Raw genomic sequence first — 19,498 nt, forward strand, 5'->3', positions numbered from 1 at the left:
GAAGAAGAAAATGCTTACCTGGGTGATCCCAATCAGCATAAATAAGCAATGGGTGGACAGGAAATGCATGTGAGCCTGTGGAGGCTTTAGAGAACCCAAAGCGGAATTGGGGGTTTCTGCCATGCCAGCTGAGGGCAACTTATACGCAGAACGGACCAACTCTGTAAGGGATTGCACGGCTGAGAAGGGTTCTTCTGAAGTCGACTCCTCAGAAGAGGAATCCTCAGTCTGTCCCTCTTCCCGGTCCCCCGATGGAGACTCATCTTCATCTGCCGCCGTTGTTCTCTTGCTTGAGAACCCGGGGCGGGAGAAGGGGACCTACTGCACTTTTTCCCTGCAATTAAACCAGCTAACCTTTCTTCTAAATCAACCAAAGCTGAAGAAAAAAAACTTACTCAGTGACGTATATACAGGGGCAGAGATGTTGTGAGTAGCTGCAATGCCCGACAGCCCCAATGGCTCATCCTGGCCAGCCGCTTCAGGTCTTTCAGGGGAGGATGGTACTGTGGAAGCGTGACTAGGATCCTCTGACTCTGATGGCGACGCCCTTGTGTCCTTTTTAGCTGTACCTGCACCCCCTTTTCGGGAAGGCATAGTCCGAAGCACTAAAGCAGAGGTACTATTACAAATGCATCTACTGCTGAGCTTTTAGTCCAGCAATTAAATTTATCTGCTGCGATCACTGCTCAATCTGATGCCGAGTAGACGTATTTTAGGATTGCTTGTATCCACCCACACAGCTTACATGCCCCTATATGCTCCTGTGTCCCTCCACTCTTTAAAATCAGTCCTGGGCCTTGTAAAAAAAACGTCCCTTTGCCCGGGAACGCCTCCTTATTTAAAAGCTTAATTCCTGCGTGCGCAGCTCGGGACATGCGGCGGGAGGAGGGTTATCATCGGAAACCAGCTTCGCCCATGGAGGGGAGGGGACTGCGTGCCATGCCGTCCGCCTCACTGTGGAGGCCTCGAGTGGCGGGCGGGTCCAAGCCCTGCTATTGGGGGGATGCAAAGCACGCTGTAAAAAGGACTGGAGCAGAGTAAAAAAACCGAGGTGTTCCACACAAGGACTGCTGACACTGAGCGTTATCACTGGGGGAAACGTGGTATAGTAAACATCAGGTATGTTGCACTTTCACACCCTCTAGTGGCGAAAGACAGGCAAGACAACATCTACTCAAAGGAAGAACTCCATAAGTCAACATATGTGTTCCTTAGGATTATCTTCACTTACTTTTTCCCACTGCAGGATACTGCTTTAAACCTCAAGAAATAGTGTGCACACTCATGATTATTAGAAGCAATCGTGAAGAAATGTCCACTGCTGGTGAATTTGCAAAGGAGCCCTGTGTGTCTTTTGGTCAGTTTCAGGTCCTCATTCAGTAAACAATTCGGGCTAGAATGGTGAACGAAGACGCACCAGGCCCCTGCTGTGAGCCCAGCTTAAAATACAACAAGAGGAAATTGATAATTCCATTAAACATATGGCTAATAAAGCTCTTGAACTAAACAAATTTTAGGTTGAATTTTTCAATATAGTCTGGGGAAGAGATATCTTCTGCAGCTACTTTCAGTACGGCCTCAAAATCCTCCTTATTCCCTTTTGATTTAGCGTCCTCTAGAACCAGCATATCAGGGTCTGATTCCTATTGAGAAATGGGAATAAGAGAAGAGGTGGGGAAATTTGAGCTCAGGATAAAGTTGGAGGTAATGCGCGAGTAACCTGTAAAGGCTCTAGGTGGAAATGGAAATAAAGTGTACAATACCTGGTCATCCAAAAACTGAGCTCTGAGTGGCTGAATTTTGGTGCCAAGTTAGAAAGTTTACACTGTGAAGTTAATACATTTGAAACATAGCCCCATTTTACACCGTATTAGTCAGAGATACAGGGTGACCCTGTCTTACCTGTTCACGATGCTGGACTGTATCTAAAGTCCAGTCTTCATCCGTCACAGTGGGCATAGCCCCAAAGGGGTCTCCACGGCCTGGGTTCCATAGTGACGAACCTTGTCCCCTGGATACTGCGAAGTCTCCCTGCTGTGTCAGAGCGGTCATCTCGCTCGATTCACAGTGCCGATCTCCGTTCCCTGCAAGCGCTGCAACGCATGGGGACGGAGCTCGGCACCAAATTCAAAAAGTTTATTTATTTCACTAATGCAACTTGAAAGGTGAAACTAATATATGAGATAGTTCAAGCCGTGACTGGCCATAATTGTGACAATTATGGCTTACAGCTCATGAAAACCCCAAATCCACAATCTCAGAAAATTACATTATTACATGCAATCAATAAAACAAGGATTGTACATAGAACAATATTGGAGCTCTGAAAAGTAGAAGCATGCATATGTACTCGGTACTTGGTTTGGGCCCCTTTTGCAGCATTTACTGCCTCAATGCAGCGTGGCCTGGAAGCTATCAGCCTGTGGCACTGCTGAGGTATTATGGAAGACCAGGATGCTTCAATAGCGGCCTTCAGCTCTTCTACATTGTTGGATCTTGTGTCTCTCATCTTTCTCTTGGCAACGCCCCATAGATTCTCTACAGCAGGGGTGGGCAATTATTTTTTCGATGGGGCCACATGAGAAACTAAAAATATTTTGGAGGGCCGGGCCAAAAGGCTAAACTCAATACTGCATAAAATCAATTGTATTTCTTTATAAAAAGCAGTAAATATCATTGTTGGAAAACTGGGGGACAGAGGCTGGGGACATGGCACAGGAGGGGGACAGAGGCTGGGGACATGGCACAGGAGGGGGACAGAGGCTGGGGACATGGCACAGGAGGGGGACAGACGCTGGGGACATGACACAGGAGGGGGACAGAGGCTGGGGACATGGCACAGGAGGGGGACAGACGCTGGGGACATGACACAGGAGGGGGACAGACGCTGGGGACATGACACAGGAGGGGGACAGACGCTGGGGACATGACACAGGAGGGGGACAGACGCTGGGGACATGACACAGGAGGGGGACAGACGCTGGGGACATGACACAGGAGGGGGACAGACGCTGGGGACATGACACAGGAGGGGGACAGACGCTGGGGACATGACACAGGAGGGGGACAGAGGCTGGGGACATGACACAGGAGGGGGACAGAGGCTGGGGACAGGCAGCCACTGTTTAATCAATAACAATTGATTAAACAGTGGCTGCATGTGATGGCACAGTGGCTGCGTGTGATGGCACAGTGGTTGCGTTTGATGGGCACAGTGGCGACAATTGATGGCACAGTGGCTGCGTGTGATGGGCACAGTGGCAACAATTGATGGCACAGTGGCTGCGTGTGTTGGCACAGTGGCTGCATGTGATGGCACAGTGGCTGCGTTTGATGGGCACAGTGGCTGCGTGTGATGGGCACAGTGGCTGCGTGTGATGGGCAGAGTGGCTGCGTGTGATGGGCAGAGTGGCTGCGTTTGATGGGCAGAGTGGCTGCGTTTGATGGGCAGAGTGGCTGCGTTTGATGGGCAGAGTGGCTGCGTGTGATTGGCACAGTGGCTGCGTTTGATGGGCACAGTGGCTGCATGTGATTGGCACAGTGGCTGCGTGTGATTGGCACAGTGGCTGCGTGTGATTGGCACAGTGGCTGCGTGTGATTGGCACAGTGGCTGCGTGTGATTGGCACAGTGGCTGCGTGTGATTGGCACAGTGGCTGCATGTGATTGGCACAGTGGCTGTCTTTGGGAACAGTGGCTGAGTGTGATTGGCACAGTGGCTGCGTGCGATTGGCACAGTGGCTGCGTGTGATTGGCACAGTGGCTACAATTTATGGTGGTGAAGTGGCTGCGTGTGTTGGCACAAGTGGCTGCGTGTGTTGGCACAAGTGGCTGCGTGTGTTGGCACAAGTGGCTGCGTGTGTTGGGCACAGTGGCTGCGTGTGATTGGCACAGTGGCTGCGTGTGATTGGCACAGTGGCTGCGTGTGATTGGCACAGTGGCTGCGTGTGATTGGCACAGTGGCGACAATTTATGGTGGCGAAGTGGCTGCGTGTGTTGGCACAAGTGGCTGCATGTGTTGGCACAAGTGGCTGAGTGTGAATGGCACAGTGGCTGCGTGTGATTGGCACAGTGGCTGCGTGTGATTGGCACAGTGGCGACAATTTATGGTGGCGAAGTGTCTGCGTGTGTTGGCACAAGTGGCTGCGTGTGTTGGCACAAGTGGCTGCGTGTGTTGGCACAAGTGGCTGCGTGTGATGGGCACAGTGACCCCTCCCGGCCCTGCCTACTGTTATCACCGCGGCGGGGAACATAACAGACAGCGTTCGTTTGAACAGCTGTTTTCCCCGCTGCGCATAGACACTACCCCTTGGACGGATCTGTCCAATCGCGAGCAAGGGGGAGTGTCTCTGTGACTCCCCCTTGCTCGCGATTGGACAGATCCGTCCAAGGGGGGAGTGTCTATGGCATAGACACTTCCCCTTGGACGGATCTGTCCAATCGCGAGCAAGGGGGAGTCACAGAGACACTCCCCCTTGCTCGCACTTCCCCTTGGACGGATCTGTCCAATCGCGAGCAAGGGGGAGTGTCTATGTGACTCCCCCTTGCTCGCGATTGGACAGATCCGTCCAAGGGGGAGTGTCTATGCGCGGCGGGGAAAACAGCTGTTCAAACGAACGCTGTCTGTTATGTTCCCCGCCGCGGTGATAACAGTAGGTTGCGGCGGCGGGGGTGGGCCGGATTAAAAGGTCCGCCGGGCCGTATACGGCCCGTAGTTTGCCCAGGTCTGCTCTACAGGGTTCAGGTCAGGCAAGTTTGCTGGCCAATCAAACACAGTAATCCCATGGTCATTGAACCAGGTTTTGGTGCTTTTGGCAGTGTGGGCAGGTGCCAAGTCCTGATGGAAAATGAAGTCAGCATCCCCATAGAGCTCGTCTGCGGAAGGAAGCATGAAGTGCGCCAAAATCTCCTGGTAGACGGCTGCATTGACCCTGGACTTAATGAAGCACAGTGGACCAACACCAGCAGATGACATGGCTCCCCAAATCAACACAGACTGTGGAAACTTCACATTGGACTTCAAGCATCTTGCAGTGTGTGCCTCTCCATTCTTCCTCCATACTTTGGGTCCTTGGTTTCCAAAAAAAAAAAGAAAAGAGGACTTTGGACCACTGAGCAGACAAGGTTTTTTTTTTTTTTGCCCAGGTAAGATGCTTCTGATGACGATTGTTGTTCAGGAGTGGCTTGACAAAAGGAATATGACATTTGAAGCCCATGTCCAGGATCCGTCTGTGTGTGGTGGCTCTTGATGCACTGACTCCAGCCTCAGTCCACTCCTTGTGAAAGTCCAACACTTGTGAATGGCCTTTTCCCGACAATCCTCTCCAGGCTGCGGTCATCCCTGTTGCTTGTTCACCTTTTTCTTCCACACTTTTCCCTTCCACATAACTTTCTATTAATGTGCTTTGATACAGCACTTTGGGAACATCCAACTTCTTTTGCAATTACCTTTTGAGGCTTTCCCTCCTTATGGAGGGCGTCAACGATGGTTTTCTGCACAACTGTCAGGTCAGCACTCTTTCCCATGATTGTGATTTCTACTGAACCAGACTGAGAGACCATTTAAAGGCTCAGGATATGGCTCAATTAGCTGATTAGAGTGGGACACTTTGAGCCTAGAATATTGCACCTTTTCACAATATTCTAATTTTCTGAGATTGTGGATTTGGGGTTTTCATGAGCTGTAAGCCAAAGTCATCACAATTATGACAAATCACGACTTAGACTCATTACATGCAAAGCAAGATAGTTCATCTCATATATTAGTTTCACCTTTTAAGTTGTATTAGTGAAATAAATGAACTTTTGCACGATATTCACATTTTTTGACTGTACATACAGTACACTGTAATCTTACAGATTACAGTACTGTATCAAATTATTTCACATCCCCTTTGTCCCTAGTGGTCTGCCCAGTGCCCTGCATGCAGTTTTATATTATAAATACTTTTCTTTCTGCCTGGAAACTGGAGATTGTCCATAGCAACCAAAAAGTGGTTTTAAACCAGCTAGAAAACAGCAATAATAAATTGGAATCACTTGCATAATTTAGCAATAGTGATTTGTGGGGAAATTCATCAAATACTGAAAGTAATGACAGTGACAATTCTGCAACTGAGCAAATTACAGTGTTTTTGATTTGATTACATTATTGAATCATTTTTATTACTATTATATTATTTGTTATAATTATTTATAGTTAGTTATTTAATATATTATAACTTATGATTGTGTGTTTCAAACTTCATCATACCCGGGATGTCTACTAGACTCTTGTTTGGACAGATTTAAGCAAGTTATTAATAAGAATTACAGGCCTACAATATAAAATGCCAAATTTCCATGCAAAATATTGTATCGCTTTGAGCATCAAAAATCTGACATAATCAGACCGCCAGGGAGGTTAAGGTATATAAAAGATTTTAATTATTGGATTATTTGTAACATATTCCGTTTACTGATAACTGCAATAAAGAAAATTTAACATCCATCTAAGGCTTTATATACACGGGACGTTGTTCAACCTCTCATGAACGATTTAACTTGACAGCCAGAAACCAGTGTCTAAAAACGGCCATTTAGCCACGTTTGCGGCTAGAAGCATTTGAAAAATAAATAAATATATATATATATATATATATATATATATATTTTTTTTTTTGTTAGAATGAAAAACGTCTGTAAACGAAACCCTGCTAAAACGCCAGTTGCCGCTTCAACTGTCTCTAAACACAGCTTCAAAAACTCATTTTTTGGGGTTCAAGAAAAAGCCTCTAAACAAACCAGTGTACATATACTGATAAGATAACACAGAGGAGAGTTCGTGAGCAGTTGAAAAAAATGCCCAACTGCTCCTAAACGTCCATTTACATGAGGCCTAAAGCTTCTTACCATTTCCTGCACAGGAATTTTTTTTTTTTTCTTTTTTACCAAACCTTTGGTATTCTCTAATATTTCAGCTTACCTCATGTTGAATGGAGCCATAAGACGCACAACATATTGCCGATCTTTTGGAAGTTTTAACTTGGGGATTTTAGAAGGATCAAAATCTGGTGGATAATATTTCTACAACAGAAAGAAAGTATGTTTCAGAACCAGTGTTGAAAAGCATGATTTACAATTTATCTGGTAATATAAAAAAAATACACACCAACGGAATTTTCAATATACAGTATTCTCCTGAAGAATTTATTTTTTATTTTTATAACAGCTTACCTGTAAAATCCTTTTCTTGGAGTACATCACGGGACACAGAGTCTAGTAATTACAAAGTGGGTTATATTCCACCTTCAGGTGCTTGGACACTGGTGTAACCAATTAGACAGGAAGTTTCCTCCTTACATAAGGGCTCTTTCACACGGGCGGACCGTATGTCCGCTTTTTCATCCATCCGTTTACGGATTAAAAAGGGACATACATTGATACCTATGAGATCTCATCTGGGTCTGCAATCCTGCAGATTCTGCAGGCGGAGGAAAGCCCTATTTCTCTATCCGTCTGCAGATCGGATGAACACAGACAGACTGTCCGTGTTCATCCGATCCCCCCATAGGGGAGAGCGGAGATCTGACAGGGCGGTCCCTGCGCAGTGTGCGGGGACTGCACTGTCATCCGCCGGCTCAGCGGAGCGATCCCCGCTGAGCAAGCGGAGGTTCACAGGGCGGATCATCACAGATCCGTCCTGTTTGAAAGAGACCTAACCCCTCCCATACTAGGAGCACCTCCGTTTTTGTAGCAAAGCAATAAGTGTCCCAATATCCCCAAACAAGAGGGGCGGGAGTTCCGTGTCTCCTGATGTACTGCAAGAAAAGGATTTTACAGGTAAGCCGTTAAAAAAATATTTTCTTTATCGTACATCACAGGACACAGAGTCTACTAATTACTAAGTGGGACGTCCCAAAGCAACGCCTACTGAGGGGAGGGAGACACAAATAACGCAGGGCCTATACTGCCGATTGCAGCATACTGCGCCAAAAAGTGGCATCCTCTTGCCGTCTTACATTCACCTGATAGAAATTAGTAACCGTAAGCACTGACGACCAAGTTGTGGCCTTGCAAATCTGAGTCATAAAGGCTTGGTAATGCACCACGCATGAAGCGCTTACTATCCTGGTAGGGTGCACTCTAAAAGAAACAGGGGGAAACCCTCTCTTTAAACCACAAGCCTGAATAATAACCTGATGAATCAACATTGAAAACAGTTGATTTAGACGCTGCCTGCCCTTTCCTGGGGCCTCCTGGTAGCACATCAGTTTTGCATATCCGAGCAGCCAATTCAGATAGGCCTGGACTGTTCTCACTCTAGCGAGAGAGTGTAAACATTTTAATAGCTGATCTGAACACTGCCTGCCCATTTCTAGGGTCTTCTGGTAGCACAACAAAAAGTCAGTTCCCTATATCTGAAACCTTCAGATAGATTTTTAACTGCTCTCATCTATATTGAGAGAAAGGCAATAACTTTTCCTTACGTAGAACAAGGTTCTGGAAAAAAGAAAGGAAAGAATATCTTGATTCAAATTAAATAAGTCTTGGTGAGGATTTAACATCACCCTATCCTTAAAAAGGGTTTGTAAAGGATTTTTTTTTTTTATCTTAATAGCTTCCTTTACCTTAACCACTTAAGCCCCGGACCATTTTGTTGCTAAATGCCCAGGCCACGTTTTGCGATCCGGCACTGCGTCGTCTTAACAGACAATTGCGCAGTCGTGCAACGTGGCTCCCAAACAAAATTGGCGTCCTTTTTTTCCCCACAAATAGAGCTTTCTTTTGGTGGTATTTGATCACCTCTGCGGTTTTTATTTTTTGCGCTATAAACAAAAATAGAGCGACAATTTTGAAAAAAATGTAATATTTTTTACTTTTTGCTATAATAAATATCCCCCAAAAACATATCTAAAATTATTTTTTTTCCTCAGTTTAGGCCGATACGTATTCTTCTACCTATTTTTGGTAAAAAAAAAAAAATCGCAATAAGTGTTTATCGATTAGTTTGCGCAAAATTTATAGCGTTTACAAAATAGGGGATAGTTTTATTGCGTTCTTATTCATTTTTTTTTTTTACTACTATTGGCGACGATCTGCGATTTTTTTCATGACTGCGACATTATGGCGGACACTTCGGACAATTTTGACACATTTTTGGGACCATTGTCATTTTCACAGCAAAAAATGCATTTAAATTGCATTGTTTATTGTGAAAATGACAGTTGCAGTTTGGGAGTTAACCACAGGGGCGCTGTAGGAGTTAGGGTTCACCTAGTGTGTGTTTACAACTGTAGGGGGGTGTGGCTGTAAGACTGACGTCATCGATCGAGTCTCCCTATAAAAAGGGATCACTCGATCGATGCAGCCGCCACAGTGAAGCACGGGGAAGCCGTGTTTACATACGGCTCTCCCCGTTCTTCAGCTCCGGGGAGCGATCGCGACTATAAATGAATAGCCGCGCCGTCGTCCCGGATCGCTCCCCGAGGTAAGCCGCCCGCCGCGGAGGGGGTCCCGATCGGACCCCCGACCCACTAGAAGGCAGGGACGTATATATACGCCCATCTGCCTGTACGTGCCATTCTGTGGACGTAAATTAGGCGTGCGGCTGGCGTTAAGTGGTTAATGCAGTGCTGTTTTCATGTCCTCATTATTCGTTTTTGCTCTCAAGTTGCTTTCTCTCTGTGGTGACTAATCAAGGAGGTGTGATTACTGTGTGTCTAAAACCCCACAGCACCAAAGAGTTTAGTTTTCCAAACCATCACTGCCCTGTATTGGCTCTGTACAGCAGAGAAGCAGAATTTTTATCTATTTTTAATCGTTTTTAAAAGGAATCAATTAACTATTATGTCTCTATACCCTGTAAAAAGTCATTTCAGCAAAAAAAAAAAATGTATTTACAACAACTCCTTTAAGAATAATTAAAGGATCAGTAAAGGAAAAAAAAATTTGGGCTAAAATGTCTGTCTGCAATGAATACAGACAGAATAGTTTACTCATTCCTTTTAAAACCGTTTAACCACTTAAGACCCGGACCTTTAGGCAGCTAAAGGACCCGGCCAGGTTTTGCGCTTCGGCACTGCTCGCTTTAACAGACAATTGCGCGGTCATGCGACGTGGCTCCCAAACAAAATTGGCGTCCTTTTTTTCCCACAAATAGAGCTTTCTTTTGGTGGTATTTGATCACCTCTGCGGTTTTTATTTTTTGCGCTATAAACAAAAATAAAGCGACAATTCTGAAAAAAATCCCCCAAAAATATATAAAAACATTTTTTTCCTCAGTTTAGGCCGATACGTATTCTTCTACCTATTTTTGGTAAAAAAAAAAAAAAAAAAAAGCGTTTATCGGTTGGTTTTGCGCAAAATTTATAGCATTTACAAAATAGGGGATAGTTTTATTGTATTTTTATAAAACAAATAATTTTTACTACTAATGCCGGCGATCAGCGGTTTTTTTTCGTGACTACGACATTATGGCAGACACTTCGGACAATTTTGACAAATTTTTTGGGACCATTGTCATTTTCACAGCAAAAAATGCATTTAAAATGCCTTGTTTACTGTGAGAATGACAATTGCAGTTTGGGAGTTAACCACAAGGGGGCGCTGAAGGGGTTATGTATGACCTAATATGTGTTTACAACTGTATGGGGGGGGGGCTGTAGGTGTGACATCATCGATTGTGTATCCCTATAAAAGGGATCACACGATCGATGACGGAGCCACAGTGAAGAACGGGGAAGCTGTGTTTACACACAGCTGTCCCCGTTCTTCAGCTCCGGGGACCAATCGCGGGAACTTAACAGAACCAATCAGATTCATTTTAAAAACAAAACACTGCCCTGGATTTGTTTCTTTTTGTTCTGTGTGTCTCTCTAGTTCACAGGAACATGAAACCAGTTTAAAAGTGAAACTAACCTGCAGGCACATTATATGATTGATTTTTATCTATGTGTAATCATGTTTAAAAGGAATCAGTTAATTTTTATGTCTCTATACCCTGTAAACAGTAATTTCAGCAAAAAAGTTTTTTTTCCCCTTTAGTGACCCTTTAAGGAATTTACCTAGGATTGTCTTCACTTACCTTATCCCCGCTGCAGGATACTGCTGAGCAGACAGACCCAATCTTCACCCATCACGGCGGGTTAAGTAAACAGACCTTCAGGGACCGGGATGCTAGACAGGGTTTTCACTCCCGAGGATCTGTACCGCATCCTGCCAGATAATCTTTGGTATGTGGTTATAACCAAAGTACTAGAACCCAGGATCCAGCCCTCCGAAGAGAGGCATTACAGGCAAAAACCTTGTGCTTCAGATACGAGGCCCCCGGGTACCATCCTTTTTGGCCTCAAGGCACTTTGGATGGATCTGGTCTTTATGGAGGCCATTTAAATCCAGCATGGATCCCTCCAGTGGAGCTCCTCAGAGCACATCTTCACTCGTGACCAACACCCTAGACACTGGCGAAAAAACTGAGGGGTTATATAGGGAGGAAACTTCTTGTCCAATTGATAACACCAGTGTCCAGCACCTGAAGGTGGAATATAACCCACTTAGTAATTGCTAGACACGGTGTCTCGTGATGTACGATAAAGAAAAAATATTTTAAACCTGTGGTCAAGCTATGTAAGTTTAAGTTTTACCAAGCTGCAGGTAATGTGACTTAGGGGATGATTTACTAAAGGCAAATCCACTTTGCACTACAAGTGCACTTGGAAATGCAGTCGCTGTAGATCTGATGGGAAGATCTGAAATGAGGGGAAGCTCTGCCGATTTTATCATCCAATCATGTACAAGCAAAAATGCTGTTTTTTTTATTTTCCTTACATGTCCCCCTCAGATCTACAGCGACTGCACTTCCAAGTGCACTTGCAGTGCAAAGTGGATTTGCCTTTAGTAAATAAACCCCTTAGTGTTTGTACCATGTACTTGTATGAGAAAGTATCCGGTTGTCTTTGTATTGTTTCCTTTGTGTGAAGTCCCTACCAGTCTCTCTGCTTTCCTATTAAAATCGGACCACATCAAGCAGGAGAAAAACGGCATGGTCAGTTCTATAGCTATGCTGGGAACTTAGCCTGCTCTGCTCCAATAAATCAGACTTGTTCCCACACGACCCTCCTGCAAGCCATTCACTGAGAAGCTCTGTCTACTGTTGCCCCCCCCCACCCTAGCTCTTATGCAGCCGAGAACAGAGAGGGAGCAGAGGGAATGTGATCACTCATAAAAAGGGGGGGGGGTATTTAATGCTTTTTTTTTTTTTATATAGCTATACATAAATGTTTTGCCTTTTGTTTGTGTTAACCACTTGACAACTGGGAACTTAAACCCCCTTAACCCCCCTGGCGGTATTCCCGAGTCTGACTCGGGGTTAGATTTTTGTGCTAGGATCGGTAACCCCGAGTCAGACTCGGGCTCGCCTCGCTAGATCCACAGGGAGTGTTTACTTACCTTGTCCCTGGATCCAGCGATGCCACCGTGCTGTGTGAGCGAGCGGGACCTCGCTCGATTCACACAGCATCCTCCTGTGCCGCCGATCTCCGTTCCCTGCGACGTTATGATGCACGGGAGCGGAGAACGGCGCCAAATTCAAAAACGTAAACAAACACAATACATACAGTATACTGTAATCTTATAGATTACAGTACTGTATGTAAAAAATACACCCCCCTTGTCCCTAGTGGTCTGCCCAGTGCCCTGCATGTACTTTTATATAATAAAAACTGTTCTTTCTGCCTGCAAACTGTAGATTGTCCATAGCAACCAAAAGTGTCTTTTTATGTCAAAAATGGTTTTAGAGCAGCTAGAAAACAGCGATAATAAATTATAATCACTTGCAGAATTGTGCGATAGCGATTTGTGGGGAAATTCGTCATAAAAGAATAAAAGTAATGACAGCGACAAATCTGCAACTGAGCAAATTACAGTGATTTTGAGTTGATTACATTATTGAATAATTTTTATTATAATTATATTATTTGTTATAATTATTTATTATATTATAATTTATAAATTTTGTTTTTAAAAAAATGTCATACCCGGGATGCCTACAAGACTCTTTGTTTGGTCAGATTTAAATGAGTTATTCCTAAGAATTACAGACCTACAGTATAAAACGCCCAATTTCCTTGCAAATAATGGTACCGCTTTCAGCACCTTTTTTCTGAAAGAATCATACCGCCAGGGAGGTTAATAACTAGACCAATTTTCAGCTTTCGCTGCTCTCACATTTTGAATATTTACTCAGTCATACAAAACTATACCCAAATGAAATTTTTGTCCTTTTTTTCACACAAATAGAGCTTTCTTTTGGTGGTATTTAATAACCTTTTTTTTTTTGCGCTATAAGAGAGACTGAAAATTCTGTAAAAAAAATATTTTTTTTTGTTTCAGTTATAAAATTTAGCAAATTAGTAATTTTTCTTCATAAATTTTGGCCAAAATGTATACTGCTACATATCTTTGGTAAAAATAAGTACAAATTGATGCATATTATTTGGTCTTTGTGAAAGTTATATAGTCCACAAGCTATGGTGCCAATATCTAAAAATTGATCACATCTGAAAAGTACAAATACCCCCCAAATGACCCCTTTTTGGAAATAAGACATTCCAAGGTATTTAGAAAGAGGCATTGTGCGTTTTTTGAAGTTGTCATTTTTTCCCACAATTCTTTACAAAAATCAAGATTTTTTTTTTTTTTTACAAAATTGTCATATTAGCAGGTTATTTCTCACACACAGCATATGCATACTACAAATTACACCCCAAAACACATTCTACTATAAGGGCCAGTTCACACCAGATGCAGTTCCGTACAGTTTTGTGTGCATTTTTTCTGCACTAAAAATGCATACACAGTGTTTTCTATGTATTCCAATGGCTCTAGTTGGCTCTAGTTCACACCATGCAGTCAGTTTCCGGTGCAGAAACAGACCAGAAACTGACTGCATGGTGTGAACTAGAGCCAACTAGAGCCATTGGAATATATGGAAAACACTGTGTATGCATTTTGTGCAAAAAAAAAAAGCACACGGAACTGCGTCTGGTGTGAACTGGCCCTTACTCCTGAGTATGGCGATACCACGTGTGAGACTTTTACACAGCGTGGCCACATAGAGAGGCCCAACATGCAGGGAGCACCTTCAGGCGTTCTGGAGCACCCAGACCAATTCTGACATTTCGCTCCTACATGAAAAAATCATAATTTATTTGCTAGAAAATTACATAGAATCCCCAAAACATTATATATTTTTTAGCAAAAACCTTAGAGAATACAATGGTGGTTGTTGCAACTTTTCATCTCGCTCTGTATTTGCGCAGCAGTTTTTCTAGCGCATTTTTTACAGAAAATAAAACTGTTGTGGTTTAAAAAAAACAAAACAGTAAAGTTAGCCCAATGTTTTTGCATAAATGTGAAAGATGAAATTACGCTGAGTGAATAGATACCCAACATGTCACCCTTGAAAATTGCACACGCTCGTGGAATGGCGTCAAACTTCGCTACTTAAAAATCCCCATAGGCGACGCTTTAAATATTTTTACTGGTTACATATTTTTAGTTATAGAGAAGGTCTAGTGCTAGAATTATTGCTCTCGCTCCAATGCTCGCAGCGATACCTCACATGTGTGGTTTTGAACACCGTTTTCAAAAATGTATTTTATTGTTCATTTTACTTTCTTTTAGTTTGACCCGTTTTTCCGCCCAAAAAATGTTTTTGATCACTTTTATTCCTATTACAAGGAATGTAAACATCCCTTGTAATAGGAATATGGCATGACAGGTCCCCTTTACAGTGAGATATGGGGTCAATAAGACCTCACATCTCACCTCTAGGCTGGGAAGCCTGAAATAAAATAAAAAAAACAATCCTGGCTTTGATCGTAACTGTGAGTTGGTAGAAGTACCAGAGGGGGAAATGGGGGGGGACGTCCCCTCTTGCCTCCCGTAAGAACGATCAAGCGGCGGAACAGCAACCGCCCTGTAGCCTTCATTCAGCTTTGGGCCGGTGGCCAAGTGGTTAAACTGAATGGGCTGTTTTACAGGGTACATCTCTACTGGGAGACACTGTTCACAGCGTCTCCTGGCAGATATGTAGTCCCAAGGGAGGGGGCGAGCACGCTGACTAACCCCCAGCCAGAACAGCTCGGATGATGGGGGCAAGCTTACAGAGGAGAAACAGGAAGTGAGAAATTTAGAAAAAAGGAAAAAAAAGCATTTAGAAGGGAAATCAAAGGAAAAGGTAATGCACTAGCTTAAAGGAACCTATTTAGAAAATAACAAACTAACCTTTACAACCCCTTTAAGGAGATTCACCCCCCCCCCCCCCATTTGTCCTCTTTACCATGAGCATTGAAAGTGAAAGTAAAAAAAGAAAATCCCATATGTTGGATTATTCCTAGGATAGTAATAAAGAGAATACTTTCAATGGGAACGTCCTTTATCTGCAGGGCTTTTCTTTCACTTCCTGTTTGGCTGTGGGACAGTAAGTGAAGGGAAATCTCTGCAATGGAATGCAGATGGCAGAAAAAAAAATGAAAAGAAAAGTTTTGCCTATAGTACTACTTTAACCACTTACCGCCCGCGGTCAAATGACGGAGGATGGTGCGTCTCCCATTCTGGGACACCGTCATAAGACGGCGTCCTAGAACAGCCGCAGGGGCGTGCAGCATGGCTAGGACATGGTGCGACCCTGATCTCTGTAAAGACAGAGTGTGTGGCGAGGAAAGCTGATCATCGGCATCTCCTTGCAGGGGACAACAAAACATGTAGTCCTGGAGGCAGAGGCCTGACATCAAACACTTCACAGCACAGAGCTCAGTGTAATCTGAGACCTGAGTGAAAGGAATGAAACACCCTGTTCTGCCTCACTGGAAAACATGCACATTTTCAGTAGGATGAGGTGGAATGTGGGCAAGGGGGATAGGGGTAGGGAGCAGTGGCGTCTCCAGCTTTCATATTTAGGGGGGGCACATGGGGGGACAGGGACAAAAGTAGAGGGGCCAACTATAAAATGCAATTATATATATATATCCTGGGGCCCTTTACTACAATCCCACAACGGGCCCTTTTACATGTTCTGCAGTGAGCTCCCTTCGTACTATACTGGGGCCCCCCTGGGTGGCAGAAAACAAGAGATATATGTCACCAGCACACCAAGAAAATATAAGGGTCCAAAGCAGTGGGAGAACTATCAGGGTTGCAAAGGTTGTCTTGCCACCGGGGCCTGGTGTTCTGCCACTGTGGGGTTCCCCAGCTGTCCTGTCCCTGCTATTTACAGCGCTGGTCTGGCATCTGTCTCCTTGGCAGCGGCGGCAGTCTATTAGGACCTAGTGCTGGTGACATTATGGGTGCATGCAGGGGAAGGCTGGCACTATTGGTTATAGAGAGCTGAGCCCCCAGCTGGTCACCTAGCAGCAGTAATGCTGTATAACCTTCTCTGTTGACATGCTGATCGGGATGTATGTATATATATATATATATATATATATATATATATATATATATATATATATATTAGTGCTGTCAAACGATTAAAATTTTTAATCGCGATTAATCGCATTAATGTCATAGTTAACTCGCGATTAATCGCTCTAATTTATGACGAATTTCCCCACAAATATCGCACAATTCTGCAAGTGATTATAATTTATTATTGCTGTTTTCTAGCTGATCTAAAACCATTTTTGACATAAAGGGACACTTTTGGACAATCTACAGTTTTTCAGGCAGAAAGAATAGTTTTTATTTTATAAAAGAACATGTAGGACACTGGGCAGACCACTAGGGACAAGGGGGGTGTGTATTTTTTACATACAGTACTGTAATCTATAAGATTACAGTATACTGTGTGTATTGTGTTTGTTTACTTTTTTAAATTTGGCGCCGTTCTCCGCTCCCTTGCGTCGTAACGTCGCAGGGAACGGAGCTCGGCGGCACACAGGCACTGTGAATCGAGCGAGAAGGACCCGCCGAGCGAGGAGGACCCGCCAAGCGAGGAGGACCCGCTCGATCACACAGCGGGGTGGCATCGCTGGATCCAGGGACAAGGTGAGTAACTTGCCTGTGAATCCAGCGAAAAGGTAAGCAGCGCCGCGCCGCTGCACACTCTGCATGTCCACCCCGAGGGCTCCTGCGTTAATCGCGCGATAAAAATATTGACGGCGTTAACATGGGTTTGCGTTAACGCCGTTAATATCGCGTTTAACGCACAGCCCTAATATATATATATATATATATATATCAAACGTATGTTCCGCAGCCATGTGGGCTCTATGCCTGTAAAGTGTGGGCTTTGATCAATAAAATCTCTGATATTTAACATTAGGATTTGACTGGGAGCATCACCTGGATTGCATCCCAATCAGCATGTCAGAGAAGGCTCCACTGCTGCTAAGCAACCTGCAGGGAGCTCAACTGTCTACAACCAATAGAGATGGGCTCGGGTGTGTTTGAAATCCCACATGCCCTTGCACTCCGGATATCTTATCCTTTAATTATTCTAAGTAATTTAATCTGGTACACTCAATTAGTTTTATCCCTTATATAACTTATTGTGTGATAACGCTAGACCTAGGAATTCCTTGATATATGAAAATATTCTGTTTCTCTTTCAAGTTTAAAGTATTACTTTGAAATAGTCTTTTAATTTAGCTTATGTGAACGGCCTTACTTTCACCACATGGTGTAGAGCATATAGGAAGGATAGATATAAGTGGCAGTTAATAAGACAGGAATGATTATTATGAATTAAAATGTATTTAAATTATTATATTTCTGCGTGCTATTGACTTATTTCTTGCTAATTTAATACAAACGTATGTATTTATTTTATTGAAAATAAACTTAAATTTGAATGAAAAAAAGAAATCCCACATGCCCAATCCCACCAGGAAGCCAACACTCCACAGTGCTAATCACAAAAGGGAGACATTTTCTGATCTGTGCAGCAGCGGACCGGGAAATGTCTCACTGCCTGTGATTGGCGCTGTGTAGTGTGGGCTTCCTGGCAGGCTCTGACATGTGGATTTTTGAACATGCCCAGCCCATCTCTAAGAACAAATTGTGCTGTCTCTCCTGTACATCAGCCCCATAAAGTAACCAGCTCTGGGTCCAATGTGCTGCCGCCGCTGCCATGGAGACAGAGACCAGCGCTGTGAATAGCCGGGACAGGACAGCAACTCTGGTTATTCCAGCACTGGTCCACACTGGGAGGATTCCCCCATCCACCTATAATGTGTAGATGGGGAATTGGATCATTTCTTTTTTTTTTTCATTCAACCTAATAGTTGAATGAAAAAAAGTGATCAATGTATGGGCTGCCTACGAGCTAAGACCAGCCATAGACAGTTTAAATCTCAGCTGGTTCAGCAGGAACTGGCTGAGATTTAAACCATTAATGGGCAGATTCTCTTATGATTAGAGGTAGACCGATATATCGGTCGGCCGATATTTGGCCGTTTTTGTGAAATCGGCATCGGCCGATTTTTGTGAAAGAATCGGCCAATTAGAGGTTAAAGTGCCCGGCCCGCATGGCCGCCTGCCCTGCAGTACTGACCCCACTCCCATGTATCCGATTCCTCCATCTGCACGGCCACCACAGAAGGGACGTAGATTTTACTGGCATCGCGCCGCCAGCCGTGCCCCGCCCCCTCCCTCGGCTTGCTGTATTAGGGACAGGGAGAAACAAATAATCATTGGCTTACAACTGCCGCCTGACTAATGTAACTCCCCCCAGCAGGAATGTCTTCCTTCCCTGCTGAGGCGGAGCCTGCTGGCATTACACCAAGTTCTAAACAATGATTGGCTGATCAGCTCATCAGCATGCACCTAGCCTATTGGGTGCATGCAGATAGAATTGGATTATGATACCAGCATGTATGGAGGGTAAGTTGCCCAAATTATGTGCTACTGTGCCCCCCCTGCAGAATTTATTAAAACTCCTTTTAAAAGGGAAACCTGGCTGAGGCTGGCATTGAGAAAATGGATGAGGATGAATTTGGGTGGAAATTAGATACATTGTGGAGATCCTTCTCACAATGTAACTCTCATCCTTACACAGAGTCATCCATCTTCACAATGCAACACAATCATCTTCATCCACCCCACTCCAACGCATCCCCTGCACCATCCATCCCTTTCCACAACACATCCCCACCCACGCCCAGCACCATCCATCCCTCTCCACAACGCATTCCCATCCACCCCTCTCCACAACGCATCACCACAATGCATCCCCACCCATGCCCAGCACCATCCATCCCACGCCACAATGCATCCCCACCCACTCCTCTCCACAATGCATCCCCACCCATGCCCAGCACCACCCACCCCTCTCCACAACGCATCCCCACCCACGCCCAGCACCATCGATCCCTCTCCACAGCACATCCCCACCCACGCCCAGCACCATCCATCCCTCTCCACAACCCATCCCCACCCATGCCCAGCACCACCCACCCCTCTCCACAACGCATCCCCACCCATGCCCAGCACCATCCATCCCTCTCCACAACACATCCA

The 19,498-nt window shown here is 44.6% G+C and overlaps 1 protein-coding gene across 1 annotated transcript in view; it reads right to left on the minus strand.

Annotated features, from left to right (window-relative positions):
- The window catches only part of YJU2 (YJU2 splicing factor homolog), a 134,610-nt gene that overhangs the window by 86,020 nt on the left and 29,092 nt on the right, over window positions 1–19,498 (minus strand). The window contains exon 2 of the mRNA XM_040322540.1: window positions 6,963–7,063. Coding sequence (XP_040178474.1) covers window positions 6,963–7,063 — 101 coding nt within the window. The remainder of the gene's footprint in view (window positions 1–6,962; window positions 7,064–19,498) is intronic.

The sequence above is a fragment of the Rana temporaria genome, chromosome 1 (assembly GCF_905171775.1).
Source record: "Rana temporaria chromosome 1, aRanTem1.1, whole genome shotgun sequence".
NCBI lineage: Eukaryota > Metazoa > Chordata > Amphibia > Anura > Ranidae > Rana > Rana temporaria.